Source organism: Rattus norvegicus, chromosome 15 (genome assembly GCF_021556685.1).
Source record: "Rattus norvegicus strain SHRSP/BbbUtx chromosome 15, alternate assembly SHRSP_T2T, whole genome shotgun sequence".
NCBI classification, from domain to species: Eukaryota; Metazoa; Chordata; class Mammalia; order Rodentia; family Muridae; genus Rattus; species Rattus norvegicus.
In genome coordinates, this window is record NC_141548.1 from 3,828,451 (window position 1) to 3,856,286 (window position 27,836).

The 27,836-nt window shown below is 45.3% G+C and overlaps 1 protein-coding gene across 10 annotated transcripts; it reads left to right on the forward strand.

The window, feature by feature from the left end:
• Positions 1–656: 656 nt before the first annotated feature.
• On the forward strand, positions 657–27,444 carry Anxa7 (annexin A7). 10 transcript variants are annotated; one of them, XM_087584847.1, is made up of 15 exons: positions 778–936; positions 1,341–1,421; positions 6,784–6,838; positions 8,400–8,604; positions 10,262–10,363; positions 11,969–12,033; positions 12,434–12,499; positions 16,217–16,319; positions 16,458–16,552; positions 20,422–20,535; positions 20,718–20,888; positions 23,048–23,218; positions 23,297–23,372; positions 24,960–25,072; positions 27,022–27,444. In XM_087584847.1, exons 3-15 carry the CDS (start codon positions 6,785–6,787, stop codon positions 27,142–27,144), a joined length of 1,458 nt encoding a protein of 485 aa, XP_087440973.1. In that variant the 5' UTR covers positions 778–936; positions 1,341–1,421; position 6,784; the 3' UTR covers positions 27,145–27,444. The 10 variants fall into 10 exon arrangements, with proteins under 10 accessions (NP_569100.2, XP_087440973.1, XP_087440972.1 ...); XM_087584846.1 differs by having other exon boundaries at positions 778–824; XM_087584844.1 differs by lacking the exon at positions 1,341–1,421 and having other exon boundaries at positions 778–1,097.
• Positions 27,445–27,836: the final 392 nt, after the last annotated feature.

Sequence of the window (27,836 nt, forward strand, 5' to 3'; positions counted from 1 at the left end):
TTAGGACCTGAATGAATTCCATCCCTGGAAATCACACGGTAGAGGAAGGGAAACAATCCCAACAAGTCATGCTCAGGCTTACATACCCAAATACATTTTTGTTGTGAGAGTGAAAGCCATGACAGAGAGAGGGCTCAGTCGTGTGCAAGTGTGAACCTGTAATTCTAGCACTGAAAGTGTAGGCGTGAATCCCAGGACCTCACTAGCCAGCCAACCATGCATTGCTGTCCATCAGTCCCAGTGAATCCACCCTTTTGACAGGTAACTTCCATTCACCGCATCACCATATCACCGTGTGTGGGTGTGGGTGTGTGTGTGTGTCCCCTAGTGAGTCCAAGCCTTAAAAAAGACAGATACCTTCCATGTAAGTGCCTTAAATACTTAGTTCTATATATAGTGAGTTTAAGACACTAATGGACCAATAGAACTTTGAACCAACTCACTTCTGCTTAGTTTTGTTTAATTCAACTCCAGTTCCGTCTACCCACAATCCCCTAGAGTCACAAGAGACAAACTCTCTTAGGTTCTCAGGATACCCTGAGGCCTGGAGCTCAGTACCTCTGAGTTCCTCTGCTCCTCCCACTCTCGCGGCCGGACCCAAGCTTCCGTCTTCCCGCAGCACCACCTGGAGTAGATTCAACTCGGAGAGAGAGACACGCGTTAAAACCAGCAGAGCCACCTGAGGGGCGCAGGGTCCCGCCCGGGCTTGGGGGCGGTCCAGGCAGCCAGCATCCTCGCGCCGCCCATGCGCCACGCCCTCCGGCCCTCCCTGGCTCCATATTGCAGGAAAGCGGGCTAGGGTGTGACGCTGCTTTCTGGTTCAGGTGAGGACCGACACCCCCCCTTGCTGTTCTTCCGCCGGCCAGTCAGCTAGTTCCCAGTCTCCAGTCTGGCCTTCCAGCGGTAGTCGTGGAACCCCGCGCGTGTCCTAACGGGGTGGGCCTCCGGGTGGCTGAGACTCGGACGCGTATAGGGTGCTGGGGTGGGTTGGGCATGCTTTCGCCGCGTGCGGAAGGACTGGGGAGGCCTGTTGGTAAATCACTCTGCTAGGCTTAGAGTGGGATGCCAGGGAGCAGTGGCACCCCGCTTTCGGTCAGGTGGGTCGCAGGTGGAGGGCTTGAGACCAGAGGGCGGGTTTGGTGGGCCGACTAATCGCTCCGAAAGCTGGGTTTGGCTAGTGACTAGACTTTTTGGTGACACAGCAAATTTAGGCGATCTTGAGGAATTTTTGCTGTGCTTAATGGCACCTAGGACAGAATTCACAAGCCTGATACGTAAGGTACGGCTTAAAATTCTTGGAAACTATTCTCGGAAGTAACAGTCTAGATTTTCCTTCCTAGTCCTTGACCCTTACCAGACGTCCAGGTAACCAAGATGCAGAGGGGAATGGCTAAACCGGGGGACAAGTGAAAAGACGCAAGGTATCTTATTATTATCCATTACATTACCTAATTGCTGCCAGGTGATAGCGAGCCATTCTGAGAAGGTAATCCGTCCCAATTACAATGCAAGTGTAATGAGCTACCGTCTCGGCAAGAAAGACATTAGAAGCCAGTGGAATAAATAATTTTGCCCCTGCAAACTTAAACCACTTTCTGGTCCTCATGGTTAAATAGAGGGCTACCTTCCCATGCACAGGACTAAGCGGTGTTTCCTTGATATTCCGTCATTGCTTTAAATGGCCCTTCCGGAACCTAGAGGCGGCTTTTGGAAAACTGTTCTTCCCTGACTTTAGTCACACTTCCTGTTTCCCCTCCTCCGTGTTTGTCGACATCGTTCCCCCACCCCCACCCTTAACTTCTTAGGCCTCTTGCCAGTTGAGAGACTCACATAGACCCACCCTTTTACTAGCTGACTCACTCACTGGGTGGAGATGGTTTGTAGAACCAAGAATGAATTTTCCAAGTGTTTCTAAAGGTTGTTTGTAACAGTGTTAAAGGGAAAAGTAAAGCTTTGGTTCACTCAGAAGAGTCCTGTTACTGAGGGAACTTGAGTCATTTGTTGAGTCACCCTAGGGTCTGTTAGCTTTTTACAAAAACTTCAAAGTCTACTTTCTGAAGTGATCACACGAGCAATGTTTAAAGGGGCTAAAAGGCCATTGAAATGTGAGCTGCTTTGTCGTCATTTATACACACACACACACACACACACACACCTGCATGCACTCTCCCAGGGAGGCTGCCACCCTTTCTGCTTCTGTCTCCTTCCTGTGCACTTGTCTACAGAGAGAAGAAAATGGGAGTATTTCTTTACGGGAATGCTTACAAACTATCTATCTTGCCTTGTTTCCCTTACCGTGTGTGGTAGATGGTTTTGTATATGGATTTTTTTTAAAGCATAATGACATGTGTTTCACTTGTCCCTAAATGATGTTTACATTGTCTTGAACAACTTCTCATATTACAGAGGATGCTATGATGAATAGCCTAGTAGCTACCTACATAAGCGTGTGTTTGTGAAGGTGTTTCTATGACCTATATGGACATGGAATTTCATTTCTCATACTTAATCTTCAAGGGGCTCTGAAATTGTTTCAGTTTTTCATATGCTAATACCTAGAAAGTCTTTGCTTTATTTATTTTTGTTTTGTTTTAAAAGTCTTGGTATAAGTCCTCTAGGCCCTTAAAGGTTTAAGATTTAATACAGTAGTTAAAATATAGAAATAGAACTTTGTCATTGGAGTGATTCATGTGTTTATCTGTGTATGTATATGCATGTGTGTGCTGGGTGCACATGCCACAGTGTGAATATGGAGGTCAGAGGAAAGTCTTGGGTGTGGGTCTCTTGCTACCTATCCCATACACCAGGCTAGCTGGCCTGGAAACTTGCCTTCCACCTCACTGTAGGCGTGCTGGAATTAGAGATTTGAGCTGCCTTCCCCACCTTCTGGGGATCTGAATTCAGATCTTCAGACTTCTGTAGCAAGCACTTTACACACTGAGTCTCCTCCCCAGTCAGCTGCTCTCCCTCCCACTTACCTCTGAGCTACAGTGTCAGCCTTTTTGTGACTCTAAGCATTATTTCACAAATTATTTTCAGATTTCCCCTTTTGATCCTGATCTCTTTCATGTGGTCCTCTGACTGCCCTTTAGAAGCTGCAATCTTGCCCTTAGCTCCTGATGGCAGTCAAGAACAGAGAAGACCAACAAAGGGGAAGAATTTAGCCCCGCTCTTCTCTGAGGCACAGGTCTTTGGCTTTCAAGTAATTGAGACCAGACTGAGTCAATTTTCTTATTATCTTACTGTGTGTGTGTGTGTGTGTGTGTGTTCATGCTTCTGCATACATGGGCGTGCTGGTATGCACATGTAGAAGCCAGAAGCAGACATCAAATAACCCTTCTCTGTTTTTTTCCACCTTAATTTTGGAGTCAGTGCTTTTCATGGAAGCTGGTACTCTCACTGATTGCTCAGACTGGCCATGGAGCTTACGGGACTCCACCTCCACCTCATCTTCCCGCCCCCTAGCACTGTGGCTACATACTGTGCTGTCTGTCACACCTGGCATTTTACAAGGATACTGGGAGCTCAGATTCTTGTCGTGTATGGCAAGCAGTCTACAGCCATTTCCCCAGCCTTACTTTATCTTAATGATGTAAAGCATTGATATTGCGTATCATAGCTTCTTGCCTATGGTTCTGCCAAGGGGCACTGTAACAACACAGTAACACATTTTAAATTAATCAAAATAGAAAATATTTTCAGAAATGCCAAAAATACCAAAGTATAATCATCTTGAATTGGCACACAAAAGGTTACATACATTTTTCTGAATCAGCTCCCAGACCACTGCTTAGTTTAATGAGTGACGTTTCCTAAGGATTGAATTTAGTCAGATTTGTTATCTTTTGCTGTTGGGGAACCGAAGCAGGCCCTATGCACATGCATGTTACCCCGCTGGCCTGCACCTCTGCTTGTTTGCTGTCTTGAGGTCAAAGAAATACAAACCATTTATGTCTACATTGAGGAGAAACACACCTTTTAAATCATTCAAATTAGAAATTATCTCCAGAAATGCCAAAAATGCTCTGGTACCAGAATATAATCAACATTAACTCAGAAGTCTTGTTAGAAATACAGACTCCTGGGCTGATGAGATAGCTCGGGGACTAAAGGTGTGTCCTGGTTCGGTTCCTACTGCCGTGATAAAGATCCTGACCAAAAGAAACTTGGAGGGGACTGGGTTTGCTTGTCTTGTACTTCCAGGAGGTCAGGGCAGCAGTTCCACAAAGGAACCTGAAAGCAGGAGTTGAAGTAGAGGCCACAGAGGAGGGGCACTACTTCCTGCTTGTTCCTCCTGGCTTGCTCAGTTTGCTTTTTCACACAACCCAGTACCACCTGCCCACGGATGACACTGCCCATAGTGGCCCGTCCACGGCAGTCATCAGTCAAGGGAGTGCCCCACAGTTTGCCTAGAGACAAGTCCGATGGGGGCACTGTCTCAGTTGAGGTCCCCTCTTCTCAGATGATTCCTGAGCGTGTGTCAAACTGGTAAAGGAATAGCCAACCCAGTGTGTGTGCTCCCAAGCCTGACAGGGCGAATTTAATCCCCAGAACCCACACAATGCAAGGAGAAAAACCACTCCCTCAAGTTGCCCTCTCACCTCCACAGAATGGTATGGGAACAGTAGCCTGCAGACTCAGCAAGCTGGGGGAGTGGTTTCATATTCAGGGCCAGCCTCATCTACCTAGGAGTTCCAGCTTACCTGGGCTATGGGGTGAGACCCCTTCCAGAAAGGGGCAGTGGTGGGACGGACTCTTAGTTCCCAACCTAGAACTCCTAGTTCAGTGTGGACTTCTGGGAGATTTACCTGTGTAAAACGTGAGAACCTCACTTTCTGTTGATGGTATTGTGTAAAGAAAGGAAGGGATGATCACAGGCTCGAGGGCCAAGTCAGTCAGAGTGGATCAGAGATGAAGGAAGGATGCCTGGGCGATGGGGCTGGAGACAGGACTCAGTACTGAAGAGCACTGGCTGCTCGTCCAGAGGGCCTGGAGTTAGTTCCCGGCACTCCTATGAGAGCTCACAACTGTCCGAAATTAGCTTTAGTTCCAGAGGCAACTTTAGTTGCCCTGGCAAGTATGTGCTATACACGGATACACATAGAAACCAATCTTAAATTAGAGAAAGAATTGTCGACTATAATTGGAGTCATTACCAAGGGGACTGGAATGTTTGACCAGTAATCTTTTCTTCCTGTTTGTAATGGGGTCTGAATCTAGGACTAGGCAGGTCCTACCTTTGCAACACTGCCAGCGAGGTGTTTTTTTTTTTTTTTTTTTTTTTTTTTTTTTTTTTTTTTGGTTCTTTTTTTCGGAGCTGGGGACCGAACCCAGGGCCTTGCGCTTCCTAGGCAAGCGCTCTACCACTGAGCTAAATCCCCAGCCCCTGCCAGCGAGTTTTTAACTCCATACTTCAGCAAGAAACCATTGTGGAAAGGACAGCTAGTGATGATGTCCAGGGAAATTGGAAAGCGGAGGTAGATAGCTATAGTATAAATGGAAGGTAATCTTAGCACGCAGTAGCCATTGTGTGTGGCGAGACCTGCTGCGAGGACACAGCATGGAAATGGAAATGAAGAATAGGAGAGTCGCCCCCACAGATGGATAAAACTACCAGGTTACATCCTGCAATAGAGTATTGGTTCGTTTAAGTAGTGACTGTTGACAGCTAAGGGACGGATGTGCTCTGGTAGTGTGAGCATGTAATTCCACACCAGACTTGACAACTCCAACTGCCTTTTGATTTCCTCAAGGTTCAGGGCATAAATCTCAGGGCTTCCGTGCCCAGGGAATATAGGCGTGAGCTCCTATGTCTGACGTTCCTGTGCCCGACTGCATCTGTAGCCCTGGTCTTCTACCTCAATCTCTCGTTTTTATTTTGGCGACCACCCATCACAGTTACATCCCACCCTGTCCCTTGTATTTGTCGTCGTCCTGCTTTCTGGCCAGTCTGCGTCCGGCACTTCTTAGAACCTTGAGTTCACCTCAGCCACTCACTTATTCTCCGTAATAGTGTTTTAGGCCAACCTTGCTCATGAGGGCTTCTCGAACAGATCTGAGGCTTACGGATGAGCCCAGGCCAGTGAGCCCTGAGGATTTGCATATCTCCAGCTCCTCAGTTACTGGATTAGAGGGTCTACCACCACATCTGGCTTATTACACGATACTGGGGGTTGAACTCAGGGTACTCAAATTCCACAGTAAGCCCTTCACCAGGCTGCAGTTGGGGGCCGTACAGAGGTCAGAGGACAACATGCAGCAGTCATTCTTTCTGCCCACCATGTATATCTGAGGTATTGAACTCAGGTTATCAGATTTCTAAGCAAGTAGTCTTAATCCGCTTGAACCATCCATCTCAGTTAGGGTTTTACTGCTGTGAACAGGCACCATGACCAAGGCAACTCTTATAAAGACAGCATTTAACTGGGGCTGGCTTACACAGGTTCAGAGGTTCAGTCCATTATCATCAAGGCAAGAACGTGGCAGCATCCAGACAGGCTTGGTGTGGCAGAGCTGAGAGTTCTACATCTTCATCTGAAGGCTGCTAGCAGAAGACTGACTTCCAGGCAGCTAGAATGACGGTCTTAAAGCCCACTCCAACAAGGCCACACCTCCTAGTAGTGCCACTCCCTGGGCAGAGCATGTACAAACCATCATACATCATCTTTGGCCTCGTTAACCACATTCAATGTCCACCATTATACTGTGCGTATGTGTATTAATATCTTCAAAGGCCTCAAGGTATACAAAAAAATTACAAAGGACTTGTTGTTGTTGTTACAGAATGTCATACCCAGGCTACCCCCCGACAGGCTACCCACCTTTCCCTGGATATCCTGTAAGTATTGCTATCAAAGTACTAAAGTCACTTACATCAACCATACGGTTGTTATGTAGAAGTACCCTGTGCCCTAGAGCAAGAGTCATGAACTCGTGTCCAGGGCTATAAATCAGCGCTGTCTGGAAATAATAGGGTGTGTCATTTATGCGTCATATATGGACGGCTCAGCTCTAGTCCAGTGTGGCCGTGCAGGGAGGCACACCCAATGCTGCTAGCGTAGGTTAAGTAAAGACAGAAACCCGTATTTCACGTGAACTGGCTCACAGTTTTATTGTTTTTATCTTCTGAGAAAAGGTCTCACTGTGTAGTCCCAGCTGACCTAGAATTTATATGTAGGCCACGTCGATCCGAAACTCAAGAGAACCTCGTGCCTCTCTTCTCTGGAGCGCTGGGATTTAAAAATATACACAGCCACGCATGGCTCAAGCGGTGTTTTTAAAACTCGAAAGTTAGGTTTTAAAAAATGCTAATTACTTTCTAAGCCAATACAACATATACGTATACAAACTCCACCCCAGGAATCACTGGTCAACCTTTGTGTTGGGAGGGCTAAAATAACCAAGTAGGCTAGGTTTACTCATCGAGTGTAGCACGCTTGCCTCACATGTGCCAGCTCTGGAAACAAACACACAAGCACGTGCTAAGTAAAGCGTGGCTCAGGTAGATTTACAGATCAGAGCACCTGACCCAGTGATAGCGGCACTGTTCTGGGGCCTGCGTTCATGGCCGACGCTACTGAAAGGTATGTTATCATACTATCACTCTATCCTGGGGAGAATAAAGAAGGGCCTCTCCAGGTATAATAGTGTGTCTGTAGGCACACAAGCTAACTATATAGATTTTGAAGGAGGATGAATACATTCTCCAGTCCCTGCATATGAAGTGGGACTGTGGCAATCATTTTAGTCCTCGCTGAAATAGACAACCCCAACATCTCTGTGATATAATGCAATAATAACATTTTAATTTTGCTTGCTTCGAGTCTCCTGGAGGTCAGCCATGGACTGTTGAGTAGTGTGGAGGGGAAGCATCGCTGTGTGCAGCATTCTGGGCTCCCAGGTTCTTCTACTGCTGATTCTTCCTAGGATAGAATAGAGGGTCGATGCCACACAGGGAGGGGGTTTGTCATCTTGGTTCATTGTCCCTGAGAAGTTGGGATTGGATGAGAACAGGTGTGATAGCACAGGCCAGTAATCACGGCACCCGGAGCTGGAGGCAAGAGGAGCAGAAGTTAGAGGGGAGCCAGGCTGTGGAGCAAGGCCATGCAGAGAGAGAAGGGGAAAGCGGGGAGAGAACTCACGGGCTGGTTCTGGTTCCTGTAGAGAAATGGACCGCTCTTGTCCACACCATATAGAATTGATTTTAACTGAGTTCTGGGGAAAAAATCCTGACAAAGTGGAGTAGGATTGTTAAAGTTAATAAGATAACCAGAGATGCCAAGTTGTGGACTTTTTTTAAGATTTGGGGGGGAAGGACCTGGGGGGAGGGATATACCTGAATTTTTTTTTTTAAATGGGTCCTATAATTCTCTGATTCTGTCTGTTTCTTACTTTTCCAGCCTGCAGGTCAGGAGTCCTCTTTCCCCACTTCGGGTCAGTATCCGTACCCTAGTGGCTTTCCACCAATGGGAGGAGGTGCTTACCCACCAGCTCCAAGTGGTGGCTACCCAGGAGCTGGAGGCTACCCCTCACCTGGAGGTTATCCAGCCCCTGGGGGCTATCCTGGAACCCTAAATCCAGGGGGTCCTCCATCCTATCCTGGAGGTAAGTTATGACTTGAGGTTTATCCCTTCCTTACTTTCTTACCTTCTTCATTATCCCCTGTATAGTGAGAGTTCACACTTACTCTAAGTTAACCAGGGAGGGCTAAAACGTGGGTAGTGAGCTAGGGTGCTGGAGGTTCATAGAGGTTAGGAGAGCTGGGAGACTAAAAACTTTGCTCAGGAATTGTAAAGTTCTTAATATCCTACTTGATTATCATTAATCTTACCTGATAGAGAGGTACTGAGCAGTGCTTCTCAGCCTTCCCAAGGCTGCTGTCTTTAATACAGTTAGTTCCTTGTGTTGTGCTGACCCCCGCCCTCCAAAGCCATAAATTATTTTTGTTGCTACTCCATAACTATAATTTTGCTACAGTTAGGAATTGTAATACAACTATTTTTGGTGATGGAGGTTTGCCAGTGGAGTCTCGATCCACAGGTTGAGAATGTCTGTGCTGGAGAGATGGCCTTAGCGGGTACAGCACTGACTGCACTTCCATAGGACCAGGCTTAGGTTCCTAGCGGCTCACAGCTGTCCGCACCACTATCTGCAGAGGCTCTGACACCCTCTCTCAGCCTCCCAGAGCATCGCATGAATTTAATGCATTGCTATGCTGAGAGCACATGTACACATAGAATAACTAACTTAAAAACATAGACAAGAGAAACTTTAAATAGCATGGCATGTTACCTTTTAGGCCACTTAATCCAAAGACTTAAGGAAGACATTGCAGGGGCTAGAAAGACGGCTGGACAGTGAGAGCACTTGCCGCTCCTGCAGAGGGCCTGGCATCCCCAGCACCCATATGGAGGTTTACCAGACATCCACAACTCCATTTCCAGGGAATACGCTGCTTCCTTCTGACTCTGAGGGCACCACACATGCACATACATACACACAGGCAGAACACTGACCCACAAAACGAAAGGAACAAATCTAATTTTAGAAAGTTTTTTTTTTTTAAACTCACCATAGTGATTTATATTGTTACCAGAGCTACTAAAGAAGTTAAATGTACTAAAACTTTCGGTTTATTTAAAACAGGACTTCTCTGTGTATCTTGGCAGTGCTCAGTGCTGGAGCTCACTCTGTAGTCCAGCCTGGTCCAGAACTTAGAGGTCCACCTGCCTCTGCCTCCCAAGTACGGGGATCAAAGGCAGGCTCCACTAGGCCCAGTCATACTAAAGTGTGTGTGTGTGTGTGTGTGTGTGTGTGTGTGTGTGTGTGTGTGTCCAGGAGTGCCGTGGTGTGTTTGTGTATGTGAGAATCAGTTCCGCTCTTCCACCATTTGGGTTCTGGGGATCACTTCAGGTGGTCAGGCTTGGCAGCAAGTGCTTTTCCCTACTGAGCGGCTCACTGACCCTCAACCATAATTCCCAGTGTGCTGGGAGTCGATGACGAGTTGAATACACACATGGGGTGACTGTTACAGCATGACTGACACGTTTCCTCTGATAACATTCGACATTTTTCTTAGATTTTTCTCTGCATTACAAGGCTTGTGTTTTGAGACAAGTTTTCAGCCTGCATTCCAGGGTGGCTTGGAGCTCACTTCGTAGCTCAGGCTAGCCACTGGCTCATAGCAGTCCTGGGTGCTGAGGTTACTACGAATGGCTCTTCAGCATGGCTTATTGAGATGTTGTTTTTCTAATCTCTGCAGGTCAAGGCTTTGGGGCCCCACCTGGTGGGGCAGGCTTTTCTGGCTATCCACAGCCACCTGCACAGTCTTACGGCGGTGGACCAGCCCAGGTTCCAGTCCCAGGTGTGTCCAGCTGTCCAGAGAGAGATTGTGATGATCCTGTGAGCTTTTCATTGTCCAGAAGACTTAGATAGTATTGAGAACGTCTTCAGGGAATGTTTATACAAGTCTGGAAATAATCTTAAGGATGTAGTCTCAATTTGATATGAGATCATAATCAGTAAAATGGAGATGATAATAGTAATAATAATAATATAATAATTTTTTCTATTAGCTAGTCTGTCCTAGAGTCTAAAACTAGGAACCACCCCCAGAACTCTATCCTGACAGATTTCAGATGGAATCAGAATTGAGCTTAGTTCAAGGTTTTCTTTTGTTTTAGGATACGGAGGAGCTAAGTCAAGGGCTCAGCAGTTGAAAGGGTGCACTGTTCTTGTAGGGGACCTCAGTTTGCCTGACGATGACGACGGCAGGCAGCTTCCAGCCACCTCTAACTCCAGTCCCCGGGGGACCCTACACATCTGGCCTCTACAGGCGTCTATACACTCGCATATATAATTTTAAAAAAAGTTTGTTATAAGGGCTAGAGAGATGGCTCAGAGGTTAAGAGCACTGACTGCTCTTCCAGAGGTCCTGAGTTCAAATCCCAGCAACCACATGGTGGCTCACAACCATCTGTAATGGGATCTGATGCCCTCTTTTGGTGTATCTGAAGACAGCGACAGTGTATTCATATATAAAATAAATAAATCTTAAAGTCTGTTATAGGTATATACTATTTGTTAGGATCTTATTAAGAGATGTATTAGACCTAACTTGATTTTTTCATTTAATAAATCAATATTTAAAAGATTGGGGCTGGGGCTTGGGGATTTAGCTCAGTGGTAGAGCGCTTGCCTAGCAAGCGCAAGGTTCTGGGTTCGGTCCCCAGCTCCAAAAAAAAAAGAAAAAAAAAAAAAAGATTGGGGCTGGAGAGATGGCTTAGCGGGTTAAGAACACTGACTGCTCTTAAAAGAGGACTCAAGGGGTTGGGGATTTAGCTCAGTGGTAGAGCGCTTGCCTAGGAAGCGCAAGGCCCTGGGTTCGGTCCCCAGCTCCGAAAAAAAGAACCAAAAAAAAAAAAAAAAAAAAGAAGACTCAAGTTCAATTCCCAGCAGTCATATAGGAGACCTGTTCTGGCCTCTGTTGGCAGAAAGCACCCATGTGGTGCACGGACACACGTACATGTAATCAAAACACTCATACACAAAACATGAAAATAAATATTAAGTTACATTTATAAAAAAAATTGAAAAATAAAAAAGATCGTCCTGTGAAGATTATGGGATTGGGAAAAGTTTTATTTCTCTACTTGTGTTGAAGCAGGGTCTCACTCTGTAACCCATGCTGTCCTGGAACATTTTTTGTAGAATGCAGATTCCTTTGGTTGGTCAAAGGCAGCCAGGGAGTGTCTGGGATTAACAGTGCAAGCCACTGAGTCTGAAGAAGAGGTTTAGAGGCACGGTGGAAGAATGAAAGGGAGCAGTGTATATGACCTCAAAGCAAAGTGTGGTTGTTTGGAGGGGCACAGATGTAAACAAAGAACAAAGACCACATATGCAGAACGACGTACGGAAACCCACTGTTCCCTACCTTAGAGTGCTCTTGTGTTTTTGTTTCAACACACAGGTGGCTTTCCTGGAGGGCAGATGCCGTCTCAGTACCCCGGAGGACAGTCTCCCTACCCTGGCCAGGTACTTTTGCTTCTGTCTCCTTGTGCACATCTTACTTCTACCCTTTAAATTCAGTGTGGGTACCTGGGACTCAGTGCCGAGGGATGGTGCCACTCTTGCGAAGCAGAGGAAATGATCTGTCACACTAATGGGAGACATAAACTTTGCTCTTGATGGACCGTGTGGTCTTTGGCCCATCTGCTTTACATAGCGTCTGATACATTTGGTAAGAGCAACCTCCATCCTTCTCATAGGTGACAGTGCTGTCCCTCCGTCCTAGAGGGTGCATGCATGCCTGCGTAGCGTCTCTGCCCTCAGTAATTACAGCCGTGGCCTTAGGTTTGAGGTCAGTGTGTCTCAGACTGTGAAGGCAGTTTTCTCTTCTGCTCTGCCCTTTATAACTTTTCCATTCTTCTTTCAGATTGACACAGAGTCCTTCTCTTCCTATCCTGCTTTCTCCCCTGTTTCTTTGGATTATAGCAGTGATGTGAGTAGACTGCTTACTGATCCTAATCCTAATACTAATCCTAGCTCATCCATGTATGCCAGCATTTGTTCCTGGAACTCAGTGTGTAGACCAGGCTGGCCTCGATCCCCTGCCTCTACCTCTTGAGGTGTGGACCGCCATGTCTGGCCTCGCTCCTGATTTCTAGTGTTATGTTTACTCCGGTTGTATCTTTGTTTCCCCTCAATGCTTGGCAGAACTTTAAACATGGTAGCTAATTAAGTTTGCTGAACTAACTTCTCAAATGCCCTCTAAGGTTTCCCATATTGAAAATCCTCTCCCTACCTCTCTAGATAGGTCTCCAACTTCATTCTATCTTATAAATTCCTCTGTTCTTTTATGTCCTATGCAAATTACAAGAACAAGATTGCTAATCTTGGATGCTTCCCTTTATCTTGACTTTTAAAATTACTTCTGTGTGAGCGAGAGCAAGAAGGGAAGAGAGAGCGGATTGGGTCAGGCACACCTGGCCATTGCCAGGTAACTGGGGCGGAGCCTAGACAGTCCTAACACACAGTTCTTCTGACTAGCAGAACCGTAGAGAGGCTCTTCTAAAACCACAGTAGATTGCTTTGAACCCAAATCTGTAGTTACCTTAATTGTGAAAGAGAATTTTGATTGTAATGTAAGCATGTTGTGCGCGTGTTCCTGTATATGTTCATGTATGTGTTCCTATGTGCATGCACATGTGTGAACACAGCTGCCATAGTATATGTGGAGGTCAGAGGAGATCCTGCAGAAATTGGTTCTCTCTTTCTACAGCGTGAGTCCCCAGGAGTGAACTCAGGTGCTTAGCAACAAGCACTTTTACCCAATGAGCCCTTTAGCTTGCTGGCCTCTTAATCATTAATTTTTAAATTAGCATGGGAGGCAATGGGCTTCAGTGTAATCTTTATAAATAATATATGTGCACACACATGTGCCCGTGTGTGTGTTACGTCTTACATGTTCTCCCCTTCCCCTGTCTCTCTCCTGAGGACCCCTTTCCTTCTCCCATATTACCCTCTCTTTTCTGCTTTCGTACCTCATAGCTTCTGTTATCTTCTGCTTCTCCCAACACCTTCCTCTAAGGCCTCGTTATTCAAGCCTCCTGCTACACTGAGGGATTTTGGCGTTCACTTACAGAGTAACAGATGGGCTTGTCACACACACTTCTTCGGGTTGATTCTGCCCCCCTCCTCACCCCAAGCCTGTTTGCTGTGCCCCACTGCCCACCTTTCATCAGAGTGAAAAAGGCTTTGTTCTCTCTTCAGTCTCGGGCCTCTTTTTAGTTCCTGGTGGAGGTTTACGTATGAAGAATATGTTGGAAATACCTTTTTGTACTGCAGTATGTATCACAAATAGAATAATTTTAATTTTTCCTTAAAACCACTATGGAAATATTTGTTCTCCGTTTGCATTTCTGGCTTAGACATTAGTGGGGAGTAACTGCTAAGCCTTTTTAATAAAACAATATTACGGCGATAATGTATATGAGTGGGAGGAATTGCTAACAGTCACAGCATTTCCTTGGAGCTGGTGAGCTTGCCTCAGTAGAATCTCCTTCCTGTCTTGCACAGAGCCTGGATTCAGTTCCCAGCACCGTGGGGAGGCTTTTCCTCTTGCAGCTACTGACTTGTTCACATTCCATTCTCTCTCTTTTTTTTTTTTTTTTTTTTTTTTTTTTGTCTCTTAACAAGTGTTGGGGAGGTTTTGTTCTTTGTTTTAAGATCTATTTACTTTATTTAATGTGTGAGAGTTTGGCTGTGGGTGTATATGGCCCCCATGTACGTGCCTGGTGCCTGCAGAGGTCAGAGGAGGGTCAGATTCTCTGGGACTGAAGTGGTTACAGGCAGATGGCCGAGTGAGTATGTTGGAAACTGAACGGGCTTCTCTGTAAGAGCATCAAGTCCTCCTGTCGTTGAGCCGTCTCTCCGCCCTCTCTTTTTTTTTTTTTTTTTTTTTAATTAAGAAATTTAAGTTTTAAATTTAAATTTTAGTTTTTTGAGACAGTATCTTACTGTGTATCCCTGGCTATCCTGGAACTCAGTATAAATGTCAGGCTGGGCCTCGAACTCACAGAGATCCTCCTGCCTCTATGTCTTTCTTAACATGGTAGGGAATCTGTTTATAATTTGAAATTATGTTGACTACATTGGAGATGGTAGGTTAAATAAAACACACTACATCTAAAAGCAAACAGACAAAACCATGTTACAAGTGTCGTCTTCATCACACCCCTTTTAAGCCTTGGCCTGAGCATTTTAAGAGAGCAGTTGGTTCCTGAGATGCTGTTAGTGGTAGTGCCAGGCATGTGCCGCACCCTAGTTCATCCTTAGAACACAGACAGGCAAACAGACGTGCTTGCAGATATACAACATTGCATGGAAACTTTTGATTTTTAAAGTCAGGCTTACAAACAAAATTGCAGCCAGACTACACAGACTTTCTAGATTCTCCAAATGCTATCTTCCAACAAAAACGCAGTGTGATGATCAGAATCAAAAAGTTAAATTAGTGTAGCACTATTCCCTTAGACCCTTTTCGAATTCCCCTAAGTGTTCCAGTATAGTCCTTCTGGCTCAAGACGAAACCCAGAATGGAACACTGAATTACTGTCCTGTCTCTTGAGCCCTCTTTGAAAGGTCCTCAGTCTTCTTCGTTTATGACCTGTGCACTTTGAAGAGTACTACAAATATGTCTCAGTTTGGATGTGTCCGATCTTTCCCCGTGTTTAAATTCCGGTCAGGCTATTTTGGCAGGAGTCCATCAGAAGTGAGTTTCCCCAGCACACCATGTCTGAAGGCATTTACTCTTGGCTCGTTCCACCACTAGTTCCCTGACACCAGTAACTGGGTCTACCCAGTAACGTTGCAAACTGTGCAAATGTCTTGGCTCTCGGCATTCCTTTGCCCTCTAATTTTTAGCACATACATAATTCCTGTGTAAACTTGTTAATTACTCTGAAAATGAATTTTTATAGCCATGTAGATTTGTGCTTGCAAAATATTCTATTGTGATTTGCTTCTCCGTCTTTTGTATGGCCCGGGGATTGAACCCTGACTTGCTAGTTTGCTGCCACTAAGCTACAGCCCCCGCCTTCCTGTTCTGTTTATTTAATGTAGCATATGAAGCACTTCCACTTCGTGCTTTTCTCACCATCATACAAAATGTTTACTTCGTATCTTGGCAAATAAATAGATCATACGGGAAATGAAGAGAGATTTTCCACTGCTAGTGTGAAATTCACTTGGGCACTCACGGTCTACATCATTAACACTATTTTTTTTCAAATCAAACGCTATCACTCAGCTCTTCTTTCACTTATTTTACTTTTTTATTTTTTATTCTTCTCCCATACATTACATCCTCCACTGCAGTTCCCCTCCCTCCCCTCCACTATCATCTCCTGTTGGTCAGGGGTCTTCCCTTTTCTGTCAAAAAGGAAGCTATGGCATAAGAAGGTTGTGACTTTAACCTCACGAGTTTGACTCGCGTCTCATATCTCAGGCAAGGTTGCTGTGTGGCTCTCAGTTGGTAGGAGACAAGTGTGTTTGGAAGAGGGCTGGATCTGCCTGTTCCAAGTGAGGCCTGGTGATACCATCTCATAGCCTTGCCCTAAAGCCCTCGTACACAGATGATACCTGGATGAAGTCTTCATGTTGCCTTACTGTCCGAGCAAAGTCCTTACTTGAATTTTACACCTTTTGTTGTTCTCAGCCTGCTGCGATGACTCAGGGCACCCAAGGAACAATCCGCCCAGCCTCCAACTTCGATGCTATGAGAGATGCAGAGATTCTCCGCAAAGCAATGAAGGGGTTTGGTAAGGAGAATGGATTGTCTTTTCACACCAGTAAGGAAAGTCTGTCACAGACAGAGTCCCTTGTCGGCAAGCACCTCGGTGTCATCTGGTGCCTGGAAGAAGTTTCATCCTTAATATAAATATCCATGATTCTTCCAGGGACTGATGAGCAAGCGATTGTGGATGTCGTGTCTAACCGTTCCAATGACCAGAGGCAACAAATTAAAGCAGCTTTTAAGACCATGTATGGCAAGGTAAGCTTTTCCCCTTATTTAGCACAGCAGGGTCTACTGCGTCTGAATTTGTGTCAGAGTGGACACTGTATTTTTACTAATGCTGTGGGGGAATGGATAGATAAACGGACTTCACAGGCTGCAGTGTACCCCGAATCCTTGCTGTTTCTCCTGGCCATGCGCTCAGGGTCCATCTCTCATGGCACCATCTCCTCTCTCCTCCTTTCCTCTCACTTCGGCCACCCCCAACCAGGTAACTCAAAAGCCACCAACCTCTAATCCCTCCAGTAAATAATAGCTTTGGCCAATTCTGTGTAACAGTTTTAAATCAAGGAGCAAAGCGTGTGCAACGAAAGCTTGTAATCGTAGGCCTAGACCTTCTGGGTAGAGTTCAGCATTCCAGTAGTACACAGCAAACCTCCACTCTCCAGTTCAGTGTCTCTTCAGAACCTTTGTTACTTGCGAGCAGCCGCCCTTCCCGCCTCATATGCATCTTTTATGTGACCGTTTCAGGAAACAGTAGACAGGATCCCATCAAGACCTGCTCCTTACCCTGTCCCTGTTCCTTCTCAGCCATTGGTGACCTTTCCCCGTTTTCTTCCCTCCGAGCGTGTCTTGGGGTATAATTATGTGGAACTGGTCTTTTATACTTCTGTGTTAGCACATGCTGTACTCCCGGGCTATTACTCTTCTCCTCTCTGCTTGCACGGTAAACAACTTTTTCAAGATCTGGCTTCGAATATCAGCTGCCGTGTGTCCTTCATTAAATGGGACAGCACTGGCTGGTCCTTCCACCGAGGTCCAACCATGATTCTTTAAAATCTGTGCTACTGTTGGCCTCACCACCGACTCTCAGAACCTGTGCGCTTCCTTCGCAAAACCCATGTCGTGTTGTCCTCTTCATGTTCCGCCGCGGGTGTGTAATGAGTGGTTCCTTAGTGAGTGTTTGTCGAATCGATGACCAAGTGTAGCAAAGTTCATGGCAAAAAAATGCCATTGTTCCTCAGGTATATAATGGGGAGAAGTGGCTAGCACTGCTTTTTCATTTACACACAAATCCTAAACTTTCCAAACATCATCTGCTGCAGCCTGATTACTGTCTTCAGAATAGGCAAGTGGTCCATCAGCTTGTCCAGCCTGTCTTCCTCTGCCCGGTTCAGACACACTTTATTTCATCATCACCATCACCACCATCATCACCACCATCATCACCACATCACCACCACATCACCATCATCACTACCATCATCATCGTCAGTAGCAATAGTAGTAGTAACAGTAGTAGTAATAGTAGTAGTAGTAGTAGTAGTAGTAGTAGTAGTAGTAGTAGTAGTAGTAGTAATACATTGTATTTATTGTGTGCATGTATATTTTGGTTGTGTACTGAATACCCTTGCCAGGCTGTCTTTTTTTCTTCATTTGTTTATTCTTCCTTTGTGTGTATGGATGGATGCATGGATGCATGGATGCATGGATGCATGTGGATATGTTCAAGCCACATTGCACATGGCTAAGTCTTGCCGGAATGGGTTCTCCCCTTCCTGTGGGAAGGCAGGCAGGGCTGGAACTGAATAGAGACCATGGAGGAGTGCTGCTTACTGGCCTGCTCCCCACAGCTTGCCTGCTTTGCCCTCATGCACAGCCCAGGACTGCAAGCCATCGTCCGTCGGTCATTCAATGGTGCATCAAGGGTACGCCTTCCAGACTCAGCTCCAGGCCAGTGTGATGGAGGCGTTGTCTCAATTGAGGCTCCTCTTTCCAGATATCCCCTGCCACCTACCAAGATGCCAAAAAATGTAGCCAGACACATACTCGGCCCTGTTTCTTCACTGATTAAAAACCAAGAGATTCTTCTTCTAAAGAGCTGGGTGTGGCAGTGCACACTTATGGTTCTAGCACAAGTGGCTGAGATGGAGAGAGCAAGGAGTTCTGGGTTAGCCTGTCTACACAGTGAGACCCTACTTCATACACAAAACTACTATAGATAATTGCACTGCTGAGAGCCTCCTCTGTTCTTGGTGTGTAGCCCATCTACCTTGTCTTAAGTAACTGTCTCCTTCTCTTTGCCTGTTCGTTTTCTTACACTCTTTAAGGTAGGAACTAAAAGCTTTCTTTGAGCTTCCTAGCCCACTTTGGAAGTCACCTGGCTTTTGTTTCTGTGTTACCTATTCGACACTTGTCTTAGTTACTTTGTTGTTGCTGTGAGGAGATAACCAAGGCCGAGGCAACTTATGGAAGAGTTTCCAGGGGACTCAGGTTCTACGGTTTCAGAGAGTTAGTCTGTGACTATCGTGGCAGGGAACATGGCAGGCAGGTAGGCCTGGCGCTGGAGCAGTGGCTGAGAGCTCACAGCTTATCTGAAAGCCAGAGACAGAAAGAAAGCAACACTAGGCCTGGTGTGGGCTTTTGCAACGTCAGAGCCCACCCCCAGTGCCACAGCACCTCCCACACGCACACGGCCTCATATACTAACTCTTTGCAAACCTTCTGCCACCTGAGATGGAGCATGCAATTATACAGTGAGCCTCTGGGCCATCCTCATTCAGAGCACCTCAGGGCTATATCGAGGTTCTTTTGTTGGGGGTTTTCTTCCCACTCTTTCCCAATTAGCTTTTGAGCAAACAACACAGAAACATCACCTTATTAACAAGCTATAACAGGTTCTGAAACTATTAAAACCCAGCTAGTCTATTAATAACCAGATAAATGCCCCATTACTTGACAACTGCGTCTTGCTGTTTCATGAGTGACCTCATTGCGACCTTCTTTGGCGACATGCTCATGGTCTGTCCTGCCTCATAGTAACCTCTTTTTTCCTCCTCTCCTCATTCTCCCTCCCTCTCCTTCATCCTTTCGCTCCCCCCCACCCCACCCCCAATTTGATCTCAAGTCTTCCTGTCCTCTGCCCAGTCATGGGGTCTAGCCTTTTATTAACCAATGAGGGATCATTGGGGAGCACGCTTTACAGCACATTGATTAGTACAGTACACCAAGATTAGGCTGCCGTCTGGACAGGGGCACAGAGCTCAGCTTCTGAACACACAGCGCACAAGACAAAGCCAGGTAGCGCTAGGGTGCGGTTTGCTTTGTGTTATCTCTTCAGATGTTTGCGGTCTCAGTGAGACCAAGATGACAGTGATTTCTACTTCTTTCTAGAGCCAAAAGTAGTTTCTTATACTAAGTAAATACCTGCTTATTTTGTATTTTTACATCCATTTATTTAGTTTTGGGCGGGTGGCTATCTATGAGTGTGTGCTTGTCATCCTATGTGTATGGAAGTCAGGAGTTAGTTCTCTTCTTGCCCCATGTGAACCCCAGGGGTTGAACCCATTGGCAAGTATCTCTTACCCACTTAGCATCTCACCAGCCCTCATTTCGTTATTTTGACCTATTCTTTTTCTAGCCGGCCCTTGTGCCTTTGTGTGTGGTACAGTAGAAGAACTCTGCAGCAGGGGTTCAAGTGTTTACAGACACAAGGAATTCACCACTGAATTTAATAGATTTCCTCGTTCTTTTGTATTTCACATTCAGATTTGAAATTTCAACTTTCATAGTGCCAGTTCTACTTAGTTTTTGCATATTTTCCTAAAAAGACTCAAGTGAGGGGTTGAGGAGGTGGCCCAGTGGTTAAGAGCGCTGGCTGCTCTTCCAGAGGACTCGGGTTCTGTTCCCTGCACCCACATAGCAGCTCACTACCCTTTGTAACTCCACCTCCGGGGGCCTTCTGTGCCCTCTTCTGGCCTGCACTGTCATTTCAGGCATGTGTACATAGACATACAGATAGACAAAATATCCGTACACATAAACAGCTTTTAAAATTATTTTTTGTAAGCGATTTATGTGAAATAAGATACAGAAATCCTGTAAGCTTCTCATATGTCATTAAACAGGATTTAATTAAAGATCTCAAGTCAGAGTTGAGTGGAAACATGGAAGAATTAATCCTTGCCCTGTTCATGCCTCCTACATACTATGATGCCTGGAGTTTGCGGAAGGCGATACAGGTATGCTGTCTTATTTTCTGCGGTTAGTCCGTATTGCTCGTATCTGTACCTCACACGCTCTGATAGTTCCCATGTGCAGATGGATGAGACAAAATTGTTTTGTATCGTCTGAACTACAGCTGAGGTGTCGTCAGAGAACTCCCTTTGCTTCTGTGTAATCCTGCTCTCCTCATTTCATGTAGGGAGCAGGAACTCAAGAGCGTGTGTTGATAGAGATTTTGTGCACAAGAACAAATCAAGAAATCCGAGACATTGTTAGATGCTATCAATTAGAATTTGGACGCGAGCTCGAGAGGGACATTAGATCGGATACCTCAGGACATTTCGAACGGCTCCTCGTGTCCATGTGCCAGGTGAGTAAAGTCAGTGTTAATGACTGTTCGTTAGTGAAGGGACATCATTTGTACCTGTCGCCAGGGAACATTCTTTATTAGTGTTAGCCCCTTGGATTATTGCCATCTTTGTGGAACAACACAGAATGCAGTGGGCAGATTGCTTCTAGTTACTACTGAGACTGAGTTCTGTAAGGAAGAGGAAATAACTTCTCTTAGATTTCATGAAGTCAGAACCTTCCCGAGGCTCTGTGGTGGAGATGAAGGTGAGATCCATGACAGCTTTGCAGTGTCATGTCAGGTAATGTGGGCCACAGTGAAAGTGCCAGCGGGTGTCCAAGGCAGAGGAGCAGAGGTAGGAGCACAGGAGAGTACTGCAGTTGGCGTAACTGCGAGCTTTCCCACGTGCACCCCAGTTCCCGAATAATGAAGGCTTAACTATTTACGAGTAAATGTGTAGGCTGTAACCTTGCGCCTGTTCCCCAACTAGCTCATAACTTATATAAGCCATTAAACTATTCTATGTCCGCCACGTGGCTGCTTACCTCTCCTCAGTTTCATATGTCTGTCTCCTCAGAGTCCGGGTGGCAAATCTTTTCCCTCACCTGTCTGTCTCCTCAGAGTTCCTATCTCTACCAGCACTCCCTCCCTCACCCCCACCCCGCACCCCCTGTAAGCCCCGCCCCCTTGTTAGCCCTGCCTTTTGCTCATAGGCCATCAGCATTTGATTGACAGGTGATGCTTCTACACAGTACACAAGACATTCTCTCTGCAGTTGGCATCTGCCTTATTATTCCCCAGGTATGCAGAGAGGGGACAGGAAACACTCCAAGAGCGTATGTAGAATAGTATTAAAAACAGGAAGCGGGGGTTGGGGATTTAGCTCAGTGGTAGAGCGCTTGCCTAGCAAGTGCAAGGCCCTGGGTTCGGTCCCCAGCTCCGGAAAAAAAAAAGAAAAAGAAAAAAAAAAAAACAGGAAGGGAAGGTTGATGTGTTTGACAGACACACAAAAGACTAACACACTGGTAAGTATCGGGAGTTACAGGCTGCCTGCTTGTGAACAACACGACAGGATCTCAAGGGATCTAAAAGTGGAGGAGGGGCTCTGAGGAGACATGGAAAGAGAGTTACAGAAAGTGTTCAAGATATACAGTGGGTCTGGGATAGTGTGCAACGGTGGGAGCTACAAAAGTGAGAAGAGGAAAATGCTGGAGAGAACTGAATTTGCCTTGAACACCAAAGCAGAAGAGGAGGTCAGGTTTGGCAAGAGGGGAGGACACAGCAGAGAGAGCTGTTGAATGCAAAGCATGAGTCTCAGTTGGCTTGTCTTTATGCAGCGTCCGTGACCCATCCGGACCTTTCTAGGGTGGGAAGGAAAAGAGAGAAGTCACTTCTAAGAAAATGGGGACTATATTATGTACTTAAGCCCAAGGAATTATTTGAAGTTCCTTCCCTGAACACATTTAAAATACATTTATTATTTGCATTTGCAAAAATGCTAGAGGTTGCAGGCCTGGTGTCTGGGCTTCAGCCCACTTTGGAATACGTTTTTCTGTGTTATGTCCTGTTACCCCTTTGAACTACGACTGTACCCTTCCTCGTGCCAAGTGCTTCTCCAGAGATGCCTGTAGCTTTAAGAAGCATCTTCCTGTTTGGGTCCTCAGATGGGCACCAGGACTTGCCCTCTTCCAAACCCTCATACGTCATTTTACCAAGTCTTCATGGTCAATTCATTGTTTGTTTCCTTTTGTTTCTGTCCTGGGGATTGAATGTATTCTCAGCCCTCATAACAAATGTGTGTGTAATAAGTGTACTTGGGTCTGAAATCTTTCATAGTCCTGTAGACTCTGGTGTCCTGTAACTGAAGGTAGATAGGAATGGGTCTCTACAGAGTGCTTTGATCTCAAATCCCAGCTGAAGAGAATTACCCTTTTTTTCCTTTGAGAGAGAGTTTATACTTTCTTCCTCGATATCTCGTACTTTAGCACTCAGAGCTCTGAAACCCTCACTGTAGCCTTACTAAAGCACGACAGTTTATTCCGAAGCCCGAAACTAAGTGTAACAAACAGGGATTTGGAAAGGCAGGGCTTACATGGCAGACGGCGCATTCACGTTTGATAAATCCCAGTGACTAGACTGGGGAAAGAATTTCACCTCTGATTCCTGCCTTCCTCTCGCAGGGAAACCGTGACGAGAGCCCAAGTATAAACCACCAGATGGCCCAGGAAGATGCCCAGCGCCTCTATCAGGCTGGGGAGGGGAGGCTAGGGACAGACGAATCCTGTTTCAACATGATCCTCGCCACAAGGAGCTTCCCTCAGCTGAGAGCCACCATGGAGGCTTATTCCAGGGTATGTCTTAACTCCTCTGAAGATGGGGTGTTTGTTTTAAGATGTGAGAATGCTTAACTCTGTAATTTTTGTTTGCAGATGGCTAATCGAGATTTGCTAAGCAGTGTGAGCCGGGAATTTTCCGGATACGTTGAAAGCGGTTTGAAGACCATATGTAAGAGACTTGTGCACTCTGCCTTATTTCGCTGAATGATTACAGTTAGTATAGTCTCCCCAGAGTCCGTTCATGCAGAAACTGAAGGAGTCCTATACTTTGTGTAAGATTCTAGGTGTGGTTGATGGTGTGACCAAAAGGATTGTCTGTCTAAGGTGATTTGGCTTACATTTGTAAATCTTTGTCGAGTACTGCAAGAAGACCTTTTAGTGGATGAGAAAGCCCTAAGGAACTACCAGTACTACCACAAAAAAATGTAATTGCTTTACTTATTTATTGAGACAGGATTTCATGCTGTAGATCCGGTTGGCCTCGAACTCACAAAGGTGCACCAGCCTGCACCTCCTGAGTGCTGGCATTAATTGCACGCACCTCCATGTGCATAGCACAGAAAGCTTCATTTCGAGCCTCAGAACCTACCATACAGTCAGTAAGCACAGGGACACTCTTCAGTAGGTTTCTGGTGATTCGACACCTAGGCGTTTGGGAATGGTGTCCACAGATAATACAAGAATAAGAGTGTTGCTAACACCTCGATAGTAGCAGTGGAGTGCCTGAACCATTGCTGTAATAACTGGGGCTAAAGAGATAAAAATGCGGGGTTGGGGATTTAGGTCAGTGGTAGAGCGCTTGCCTAGCAAGCGCAAGGCCCTGGGTTCGATCCCCAGCTCCGAAAAAAAGAAAAGGAAAAAGAAAAAAAAGAGAGATAAAAATGCACAGTGTGTAGACGGCACTCGCTTTGCTAAGTAACTTCCCAGTGACTCAGAGTTCCAATGCCCGTTTTCAAATCTTGGACACATCTGTTTTCTCTTGAACTGTATTTGTAGCTTTTTCTCGGCCAAGTGATATTCTGCGTGCACGTGTGTGGTGAACCTAGGACCTTATGTGTGCTAATACTCTACCACTGAGTCATGTCCCCAGCCCCTAAATGGTACTCTTGCATTTTTAAATTTAACTTTATTTATTGTGCGTGAAAGTGTGTGTTATCTATGCTATGTACTGACACACGTAGAAACTAATGACATTTCATGGAGGTAATTCTTGCCTTCCAAATATGAGTGGATTTGGGGGATGGATTTCACGCCACTGGACTTTTAAAAGTACTTTACCTGCTGAGTCCTGCTGGCTCTCAAAATTATATTCTTTTTTTTTTTTTTTTCTGGAGCTGGGAACCAAACCCAGGGCCTTGCGCTTGCTAGGCAAGCGCTCTACCACTGAGCTAAATCCCCAACCCCTCAAAATTATATTCTTAATGTGAAGATTTACGTCCTTTCTTTTAGTAAGATGCTACTTAACCTGGGGTACACTTCCTATAGAGTTCCATGTTGTAAAGAATCCACATCAGTTCATCTATAAAGAGAAGATAAGATGTGTTGGCTAGAGGGTATCCTTTAGAATTGGAAGTTGCCTATCTGAGCTACAAAGATTAATGTATGCTGAGGGAAAGATTATCAACACGCTTCAGATTACTGTTTTAAAAGAAAATAATCAAAGCCAGGCTTACAGTGGTACATGAAGCCACAGAGGTAGATCGACTGGTCAGGCCAGGACTCTGTTCTGAATCATGTCTGTCTGTCTGCCTTACAGTGCAGTGCGCCCTCAACCGCCCTGCCTTCTTCGCCGAGCGACTCTACTATTCCATGAAAGGCGCTGGAACAGATGACTCCACCCTGGTCAGGATTGTGGTCACTCGGAGTGAGGTGAGGCAAGGGGACAGTTTCTGTATCAGGTTGTACTTAGTTTCCTTTTTTGTTTTTTTTTTTTTTGTATTTTTTTCTTTTATTTTTTTTTTATGTTTTTTGTACTTAGTTTCCAATGGTGGCTTCTTCATTGTTATTGATTATGAAACCTTTAGGAAAGATGTGTGGGAATTTCTGTAATAAAATAGACCTCCGTCCTCAGGAAAGAGCACTGAAGCTTTTATATTTGGGAAGGCCTGTGGAGGATATGGGTTTATGGGAAACTCCTAGGTTTTTTTGTTTTCATTTTTTAAAGACACTGAGGTCTCATTAAGAGTGTCTGGGCTGCCCACACTCTTTGGCTTCTGTGATCTCTTGCCTTGACTGCACTGTAGCCAGGACTACAGATGCGTCTGGTTTGCTTATTGGTTGATTGGAAATCAACCAGTGCTGGAAATCAAACCAAGGTACTTGTGCATGCTAAGCAATTACTCTGTCATTGATCTAAGTTTCAGTTCCTGGCTGAGATAAATCCATTTGGAAACCAAAAGTTAGCATCCTTATTAATTATAAAATAATCTTTAAATTCATCAGTTTTTACTTTTACGTTTTTTTGTTTTGGGGTTTGTGTTTCTTGGTGGGGGGGGGCGCGTATGTTTTTTTCGAGACAAGGTTTTTCTGTGTAGTCTTGGCTGTCCTGGAACTCACTTTATAGAGCAGGCTGACCTAAAACTCACAGAGATTTGTCTGTCTCTGCTTCCCTAGTGCTGGGATCAAAGGCGTGTACCACCACGTCCAGCTTTACTTATATTTTTAATTGAAAGCATACATTATTAAACAATACCATAAGAGGTAGGTTTGTTTTGGGGGGCAGACAAAATTTGGTTATTTGTTTTGTTTTGTTTTCTTTTGTTTGAGATGGGGTTTCTTTACATAGCCATAGAATTCATAATGTAGACCAGGCTGGCCAGGAACTTACAAAGATCTTCTTGCCTCTGCCTCTTGGGTGCCGAGATTAAAGGCTTACATCACCACACCCAGCTTAAAATTTGGGTATATTTCAATCCTTGATGTGTGTTTATTCTTATACCTAAATTATCTAAGCAGAATCTATTCTTAAATTGTAATAAAATACACATAATAAAATTTACTGTTTGAACCATTTTTAACTGTACTGTGGTGGTAAATACAGTCACATTGTTGTACACTATCACATGATCTAGAACTTTCTACATCTTACAAAACTGAAAATTCATACTCATGAAACAGTTACCCTCTGCCCTCCTCGACTCCTTTCTGTCCTGCGTTGATAACACTGGGCTCCCCACGCAGATGGTATCACACAGCATTGTTGAGACTGATGGTTCTTTCACTTAATCGAGGCTTCACAGAATTCACTGTGTGTGGGAAGTCTCATCTTAGGGCAGCGTACCAACCTAGCACATCTGTGTCAACTGTGTGCGTGCTGGTCTTGCTTCTCCTCTTGTGTTTTATGAATGACGCTGTTCATGGTGTCCACTACTCCCTTCGAGTCCCTGCTACCTCATTTGAGAATTTAAGCAACAAATGGAGTTGCTAGATGATACTGTGATTCTGTATACCGTACTGTTCCCCACAGAAACTACCCCATGTTATATTCCCATCAGGAATGTATGAGTGTTCCCATTTCTTGGCATCTTTACCAACCCTCACTATATTATTAATTTTATATAAAGCTGTCCCGTTATCAGATAACTATCCTATCTTTTTAAATGCCTAGTATTTGGGGAATGGCAGATGACACTTACATCACATCTCTCCAGTGCTTCCCAGATGAGGTCCTCCGGGGTGACGTCAGCGTGCGCGTGAATGGAAATTCCAGAATGTCAGCCATGGGTTGTTTGTCCTTCCCATTCTGACTACTACAGATTATTAAACAAATACGTGCATTTTTAACAGATTTTTTTTTCCTGCCCTGTTGTTTCTTACAGATTGACCTCGTTCAGATAAAACAGATGTTCACCCAGATGTATCAGAAGACTCTAAGCACGATGATTGCAAGTGACACCAGTGGAGATTACAGGAAGCTGCTCCTGGCCATCGTTGGCCAGTGACGGGGATTTTTTTCCCTTTAAGGAATGAAGCTCTTCAGGGCCTATCTTTCTGAGCAATGAGACCTGCATGCAGCCACGTCAGACACCAACTGACCAGAGTGCTTTTCCACTGAGGCCTGTCAGGGGGTGTGCTGCGTTTGCACATGTTGTCACTGCCTTAATTCTAATGTTAGTCTCTTTCTTTCTGTATCCAATCAGTGTAAAAGCCATGTCAATGACATAGTAATGTAAATTTGTAAAGCTTCACTCCCACTGCTTTCACTTTAATCCGGATTTCAAATTAAAAAAAATTCACAGCAATCTCTAATTCTGTGTAACGTTAAAAGAATGAGAGAATGAGAACGGTGTTCATTCTCATTAAAACATGCCGTTCTGGTTTGATTGCAGAAGGTGATATTCAGTTCAGGAATAAGCCTCCGTGACTCACATCCATGGCTAAAGTTTCCTGGTACAAAGGGAATAAATCTGTCTCAGCTAGTAATAGTGCAGGACGGAAAGGCCATGTGGTGTTCCCCTAAATACGACAGTCTATGCAGGCAAGCTTCTCGGAGGTTCTGGAAATGTCACTTGGTGTTCTTGAGACCCCTTTCCATCCCAAGGCCAGCAGTTGTCAGCCGTTAGTAACGCACCACACTGTGTGGTAGGAGTGCCTTGAACACCACACAGCTCTGACAGTGGTGTCCTGTACAAGG